Source organism: Odontomachus brunneus, unplaced genomic scaffold (genome assembly GCF_010583005.1).
Source record: "Odontomachus brunneus isolate Ranch 3 - 2012 unplaced genomic scaffold, Obru_v1 Obru_scaffold_131, whole genome shotgun sequence".
NCBI classification, from domain to species: Eukaryota; Metazoa; Arthropoda; class Insecta; order Hymenoptera; family Formicidae; genus Odontomachus; species Odontomachus brunneus.
This window is the reverse complement of record NW_022639581.1, coordinates 713060-721560: the sequence shown is the minus strand read 5'-3', so window position 1 is coordinate 721560 and position 8501 is coordinate 713060. Positions and strand designations below refer to the sequence as shown.

Here is an 8501-nt window from a genome sequence, read left to right as displayed (position 1 = left end):
CCCAATCCTCGTCGAGTTTCTTATTTCGATGCCGACACGCCGCGGGTGTTACCGATGCACGAAACGCCAATTTACACACTCGCGTTTTACGATTATCGCGACTACGTCGCTTGTCCCGTTAATAGAAATTTCACCGATCGCGTGTACGTGCCTGTCGTAAATTTTACTTTCCAGCATTTCTTGTACCGCTTCACCACACGCCCGCAAATTTGAATGAATTTCGCCCGCTCCTCCGATTAGCCGTATAACTTCGCTAATTAAGATTAGCTAATGGAGCTAACGTTATAATCAACGCGGCAGAATGTTAATCAGCGATTACGCGCATTTGCACCATCCGAATTCCAGATGCACTTTTTGCAGCGCCATTCTCTCCCTCTCTCTTTCTCTCTCTGCTCCCCCACCCCTCTCTCTCTCTCTCTCTCATCTCCCCCTTCTATCCCTCTTTCACGGCCGGCGCGCCGTGTCCGGCGGATCGTGCGCACTTAAATGTACATCCGGGGCGCAGTGGAGTCGCTATCTGTCCGAACACTGCGAATAATTCTCAGTATAAACTAGAAGGACCGAGAGAGAGAGAGAGAGAGAGAGAGGGGAGGGGGGCTTTTAATCGCACGTCGGTTATTCCAGGCGCGGGAAATTACACGGGCTGCGTCGGCGAGGCGCGCGGGCGAGGCGAAATGGGGCGGTGGTGATGGTGGTGGTGGTGGTAGTGGTGGTCGGTTGGTCTTGGTAATTGATGCAAGTTGAAATTGTAACGAACGCCCCGGTAGCTTCGGCACCGGGCTCGAATTTAGCGAGCGTGGTGTGATGCACGCCTAGAGTGTCGCGCGCGACTCTTTTCTCCCTTCCTTTTGTCCCTTTTTCGCGCCATTCACGATGACCTCGCGCCGCCACTCAACCCCCGCGCACGCAGGACCGGGCCTGAAATCCTCCTCTCTCTCGCTCGTGCCCGTCGCGTTAGCTCGTTTATCTTTAGCAGAATCCACGTCCCGAGGTTTCGTTGTCGCTCATTAAGGTGTGCGCGTCGATATACGTCCCTGTGTATATATATATATATATATATATATATATATATATATATATATATATATATATATATATTTACAATTGTCTGCTCACGTCCACAGATTTTTGTTATTCGCGCGTTAACATTTCGGGCGACAGCTCTTCGCGTTAATTAATTTATTTCACACGTAACCGCAATTGTTGTGGCCGGGAGTATCGAGATGTTTTCCCCGAAGACGAGATAGTCGATGTCTGAATAACGAGGATCACAGAGCGACATTAATCACACGCGCTACCTCGTGGTGAAAATTGTCGGAGATACTTTTAGTGTCTGAAGCCGGCCCTGCCTCGTCGCTCTAGTCGACCCCACGAGTCCACCATCTCCTGCATTTTCCGGCGGTACTCAGCGTAGAACCCACACCGTCGGCGAATCGAGAGCACCAAACTAGGACGTGCGCGGAATTCGCCGAGTGGATTCATTTACGGTCCGCCGAGTGATAAGAATTTAATCGCGTATTAACATAAGCCGAAGTTGCAGCTATCGGGGATCTGGAAAACGTGTTGTCGAGCTCTCCGTAAGTTCGTGAGGCGGATCTAGGTGGCGACGACTCCGACAACTTATTTCGAATGTTTCCCTCGTCCGCCCGGTCGTTATTAGGGAATCGCTCTACCGAATCTGTGTGTGTATGTGTGTGTATATATTTATGTATATGTATATATATATATGCGTATGTATATATATATGTATATATTCGAGCTTATCTTAACATTCTCGCGAGCTGCAATCTCAATAACAAACTCCGCTCCCGTTGCAGCTTCTCAAATCGATATCGCGCGAATGTCGCGCGAGGCATTAGTAATTTCCACGTTGTCGATTGAAATACACGACCAACACAAGAATGGAGAGAGACTTCTTCGTGAAACTTAACTTCAAAACTTAAGCGTGGCCAATCGTTCGTTTACTGTTGCAACTAGAACTAGAGACAGAGAGAGAGAGAGAGAGAGAGAGAGAGAGAGAGAGAGAGAGCGAGAGAGAGAGAGAGAGAGAGAGAGAGAGAGAGCGAGGGGAAGCTCCTGTCGATACCCGGTGAGCCACGATAGATTTGTGTTCGCTTCCTTTTTCTCCTCCGCCCTTTTCCCTTTCAACGAGGCGTGGGATTCCCCTCTCGCACTAATATCGTTTTATTTATGTCCAATGAAGCGAACTTTGTGAGCAAACCATCTGGCATTGTCGGTCGCGTTAAGTTTCCGCCGCGATGGGGAGCCGCGGGCTCTCATTTACCACCTGCCACGCGATAAGAGTTTAATCGCATATTAATACAAGCCCAAACACTCCGCGAATGTATAGCGCGCGAGCATCTGGAAAACTTGACAATGCGTAACTTTCCAAGATAGCTTAACGATCCATGAAGAATAATACAAGACAAGGAGAGAGAGAGGGAGAGAGAGAGAGAGAGAGAGAGAGAGAGAGAGAGAGAGAGAGAGAGAAAGTCATGGAGTGGAAAGGTGGGAAGGTGCAAAGAAGGGAGAGGAGGAAAATTTGCCCGATAATTTGTCTTCATTATTGCGCGACGGTGCTTTTAATCCGCTTTAACAAAACATTCAATAGGAGAGCCTCTGTTTATTAAATTAAAGCCGCTTTTATGAAAGTTGTCGAATATAACCACGGACTAAATATTGACATTTATATTAATTAGTTAACGACAAGAGAGAGAGAGAGAGAGAGAGAGAGAGAGAGAGAGAGAGAGAGAGAGCTGTTAGCGCTCGAAGTTACGTGACGGACAATTCTCGCGATTATACGCCGACTAGCGCGCGACTCTTAATTACAAAGAAAGACACGCATCAGTCTTCGTTTTACTTTCATTAGCTCTCGAGTGTAGGAAGCGCGCGTTCCGGCTAATAAAGCTCATATCTGTCTGTACCAGCATTCATTTCGGTGTGCCGCCTCAGTCGGCCTTGAATTTGGCCTCGGAGTTCCCCGCGTTTACGTTCTCCCTACGTGGTGCGCGACAGTTTTCCGCTCTCCCGCTCTTGTTTCCTCGCAATTCGGCTGCACGGACATTCAGATACGTTTCACGAGTTATCTGTATTCGCATAGAATTTCATTTGACAAAACTGTGTGTTATCTCGCGAGCAATTCCGCGAATAAGTCTCTTATTACTTTATTACGCCATGCCGTCTCGCGAGCAATTCCTACGCCTGCTGATATTTTTGTTCAACTGTTCCTCTCGTGCCTCTCTCTCTCATGCCGTAATTCCCCTCTGTGTATTCGCCTGACTGTTTTATCTGCCGTAACCATATTCGCGGTGCTGTTGTCTTTTCAGAGCTTCTAACCGGTCCTCTCTGTCGCATCTCTTTACACCTCGCTCGTACAGACAGAAAAAAAGTTTGACCAACAATCTATTGGAGATTTCGTTTTCAGGATGCCAATGGGTTTGCAACACGCGAAACAGTAATAACGTTAGTTATTAATGGCCAAGTTAATAAATTCCGTTTAATTTATATTAGCAATTATTTTAATGTACAAAATTAGATCTGTCGTTTAATGCCTATATCGTATTTGATCGTATTTTATAATTGTGTCGCGACAATTCCGATGTTTTGTTTCTCACGCAATAATTGTGTGGAATATTGGCGAAATAACAATTAGAATAAAAGTGCAATTTCTCGTGAGGATTATATTTCGTTACAGTGCGAGTTTAAAGTCGCCAAAAAGAGAGTCTGAATATGAGTTTAATTGAATAATTAAACCGACAAGCAAATTTTCTTTTCCCAAATAATTTAGACCTTATTTATTTCTTCTTTTATTGGCGTTAGAAATTTTGATAAAAGTTGAAGACTCAAAAAAGTCGAAAAGGAAAGAGCTGTAAAGGCAAAGATGATTTGATATAGATTCAAAAATAGATGGATGAAATCGTGTGTACAACAACGCTGTGCATCAACAGATATTTAAATTTGAGTTTAGCACAATAACAAAGCTGTTCGGGAAGGGGAAAAGAAGGCGTTGGCAAATTCAAGATGCGACGAAAAACAGCATTATCAAGCTCACAACTGTAGACTCACGGTGTGACTTGAATTCCGACTTGAGTATCTATTCTTATTCTCATGACACTTAGTCATGGAAAAATATATGTTATGTACTAGAAAATACCAAAACAATCAAGGCGGAAAGAGCAATGTCACCGCCTGTCAATCGCCGACCGCGTTTGCTCACCCGCCTATCAACGACGCGTACATTCGCTGTCTGACAGATCACAACAAACAACGTTACCAAAATAAATATTCCAGACCCTAGAGCGCGATTAAAGTCGTCCTCGTGCAGAGCACGTGTACCTGCACGTTAGTCAGATTTCGATTCTCGTCAGTTAATTAAGGTATTTTGCCGGGCATTCGTCGGCTTCGTATTACTAGCACGCGTTTCACCAATCAAATCGCATTTACGCGAGTGTCAGTGTCACGAGTGTATGTGTCAGGAGTGTCACAGCGGAGCAGCCGGAAGCAGGATGTTGAACCGGCAAGCCAGAACGGAGGACGTAGGACGTCAGGACGCGGCCAGCGAGACATCATATATTTCCAGGTGTGTCAAATCATTTATTACGCAAAATGTTCCCGATTTTGATGGACGACTTTACTAAGGAGATCCGCTGAGTCGAAAGAGCGCGATCATGTTTAGCCCCATTTTGCGGCATTCGAAATCTTAAATTATTTTTTTATAAAATTGTAAAATGAGACTAGAAGCTTATGAGTTTTTTTTTGGATCACGTTTATTGTCCGTCTCATCAAATAATTATAGCTTCATGATCACCTCGTATTTATTTTCATCAGTACTTATAATTATTTCATGCATCGAGAAGTATTGATCCAAGCTGCTTGTATTATATCTTGAGATTTTTTATTAGTCCTCCAAATTCGAGAGGATTTGCAAGTTTAATATATAAAGTCAAAAATTTCAAACCCGAGTAGAGTAGATTACGCTATATCTCTGTTTTTCTTTTTTTTCTACTATAAAGAGATTGACACATAGAGGAAGTTATTTCTTGAACTATCAGCTTGTAAAATTTAAATTACTAACGACGTTCACGTTGCGTTATCCGTGCGATTCCCTTGTGTTTGATCAAAGAATGACGACGTAATATCTAGTTAATTTTGCTTCGAAAAGTTTCTCCGTCGCGGCGTGTTTGACTCGCTCGCGTACATCGAGAAAAAATGTTCTCTTGAAAATTGTCGATTTTTCACTCTCGAAGTTATTCACCGTCATTGTTCCTCGTCCCGTCGATTGCAGGCTCTCTCTTCTATTCTTAGACCATACTCTCTTCTACTACGATTCGCTGCAAGGTATCTTATTCAGGACAATTCTCATTGCTTTAATTAAATTAATTATCCACAGTGTACGTAGACCCGGAAGAACTATTCAGTGAATTCAGAGTTGTTTGTCTAAATCGCGTCGAGCACATAATCTCTTAATGTTACCGTCGAAATAGAGCCTATTCAAGATCATTTCTTGTTTCAGTCGACATATCGCGCTGTTATCTATTACCGGCATTGTGTCTCCATGAACGTTTGTCTAGTAACATAATCGTTTTCTTTCTGGTTCATTGTACATAAAAGCGGCGCGAAATGTGTAATGGACAGGTAGACGTAAAGAACAAAGGAAGACACGACCAAAACGTCCAATTTGCTCTCCTTCTTCCGTGCCGCGTTTAATTTATGTAATATCCACTTTTATGAGATCTAAGGATGAGCAATGAAGAAATACAATAACGGGAGAATGATGGGAGAAAATTGTATTACGCGCATGCCTATACACACACTCGATAAATCATCATCCCAAGAAGCTTCCTTGTACATATATACACGCAAGGAACGAAATATAAATATTCGCAGGGCGAACAAAACTGCTTAACTAAGATCTTAATGAGCAGATCCTCTCTTTCGTCTGCACGGAATGGAAAATCTGAGACGGAGTCTTTTAAACGAGTCCCGAGCGCAGTGACGATGAAAAGCTAACGAAGGTTTGTCAAAGGATAAATTCGTTTCGCTCTCTTTGCGTTCTATAAATTATTCCAACATTCCGACACTCTCAAGTATCAAAATATCGAATTGAAGTCCTCCACGGCATAACGGCTGAAAAATTTACTACTCTTTTTTACACTACACATTGCTTATATGATCAAAATTATATTCGATACTTATATATACTATGTATGTATGTACAAATATGCGATTAAGCGACGCGGTAGCGTCGTGACGCCAAGTACATAAAGACGAGTTCCGAGAATGACAGGTCCGAACTCAATTAAAATATATGGAATCAATAAAATGATCCAAGTATATGATTCATTATTATTAAATTAGAATAGATTATAACTAATGATCCATTATTATCAAGTTACAAGAAATATAACTGATATAAAAGACCAATATATAAAAATCAAACTCATATAACAAATTCATAACAAAAAAAAAACATTTTTATATAATAACTAAAGTAAAATACAAAAACTTGGCGTACCCGGATCGTATTTAGAATATTAGTCTTCACTGTAAAAATTTAAAATTGTATGTGTTTGTAGGAGGGAGGAGGAAGAACGCATGTGTGCTTATTTTACGATCCGGGCCAAGTTTTTGTACTTTAGTTTGGTTATTATGTATAAAAATGTTTTTTTGTTATGAATTTGTTATACGAATTTGATTTTTATATATTGGTCTTTTATATCAGTTATATTTATTGTAACTTGGTAATAATGGATCATTAGTTATAATCTATTCTAATTTAATAATAATGAATCATGTACTTGGATCATTATACTGATTATATATATTTTAATTGAGTTTTATTTTATATAATTTTTTTGATAAAAATGTTAGGTTGCTTTTTTACACAACCATTTATAAAGGTTTATAATTGAAGTTTTGTTAGGTTTTTTATAAAGAGTTTCTGTTAGGTACGTTTTAGTCGGCTTTATGTACTTGGCGTATTTTTTATCTTTGTTCTTATATATTTCACAATAACTTACCCAGTCCCGCTCGAATGTCATGATTCATAGAAGTCGAACCATACTTTTTAAACTGTAATATAAATCGTACGCCTCGTTTTACAAGTGAAAGTCTGGAGGTCGCTCGTCAATTTTGACAAGCCTTGAATATATCATAGAGTCAAAAATAGGAGATGCTTATTTTTTATGAATTCTCGCATATAATTTTAGGAATGAAAACAACTTCTCGAAGTTATAACTCTGTTAAATTGGTTATATATTTATTTTAAGCGAACTTTTTGACACACCGTGTGCACGTGAGATGTATGAGAAAAATTTCAGATAAAAGTTCCACAGTATTTAGTATACTTTATAATTCCACAGCTAAACTTTTCAAAAACATATTTTTTGTCATATCATCATTTATTATTATTTTTAATATCAAAACTTTGAACAAATATGTATAAAAAAAAACAATTTTACGTTAACTTTAACCAAATATGTAAAAAGATTGTTTTCTGAAATCGTATTTCTGAGCCACGAATTGTAAAGGACTCGCTGTAAGTAGATGTAGACACGTATCGGATGTGCCGCAAAGTGTCACGTACAAACGGGGTTGACGCGACGTGTCTATATCTACTTCCAACGCAACGTTCCTGTATAGCGAAAAATTCTCTGCAACATTTGCCCTTCTACAAGTTTTGATATTCAACAAAATAATGATAAAACGTGTGGAGACACATAAATAAATATAAAATTAATAAAATCTCATTTTAAAAATATAAAATTAATAAAATTAATTTATTATTATAGATTATCATTTTAAAAATATAAAATTAATAAAAGCTACAAAAAGCGCGCGCTACATCAAATATCACGAAGCTCTTCTTTATAAAATATTCTCTCACATATCTCACTATTTCAATGATGCTTGCTCGCCATCAAATATATGAGACCAACTTCGAAAAATTCTGTTTCAACCGCTGGATGATACGAGAAAGCACTTACAGAAGAATACGTGTCTTGTATTTAACCCCTCTAGGACATATCCGGCACTCATCAAAGTCGATAAGGGACACTTTCAGATCTTCTCTCGTTAGGATAGTTTCAAACGAAGTGAACGAGCGTAGAACGAAGACTCGCGATAGCGTCTCAACCGATCCTCACATTCTCTTCGCAGATACACTTAACCATGAGGACTCTAACGAGCCAAAGTGGCGGCAGCCCAGCTTAATCCGCGCTTAACTCCCGCATGACCTACAGAGCTATTGGCCGCTCTGGGTCTTTATCCAATTTTGCCAGGTTGCCTAGACACTTAATCCAATATCAAATTTTCGGTACGGGCGGAAGTAAGAAGCGCACGAGATCAAGGTGTGCCGAGAACACTTAATAATTTAAATCCCATGGTCTCGTTTGTACGCTCTAATTAATTCGAGAATAATTCGAGAAGTTTCGCTAATTAAAACTGAAGACTTGCAATGAGTGGTAAAGCGTTTTTCGCGATCGAAATTCAATACACGAGTA

At 40.3% G+C, this 8501-nt stretch overlaps 1 protein-coding gene across 2 annotated transcripts in view; it reads right to left on the bottom strand.

The window, feature by feature from the left end:
* The window catches only part of LOC116850012, a 241496-nt gene extending 233367 nt beyond the window's left edge, over positions 1-8129 (bottom strand). Inside the window, exons 1-2 of one of the 2 annotated variants that reach the window (XM_032827774.1) lie at positions 7986-8129; positions 7020-7071 (exon numbers count right to left, since the gene is read on the bottom strand). In XM_032827774.1, coding sequence (XP_032683665.1) covers positions 7020-7047 — 28 coding nt within the window. In that variant the 5' untranslated portion in view covers positions 7048-7071; positions 7986-8129. The remainder of the gene's footprint in view (positions 1-7019; positions 7072-7985) is intronic. The other variant, XM_032827773.1, reaches the window with a different exon arrangement.
* Between the last annotated feature and the right edge of the window lie 372 nt (positions 8130-8501).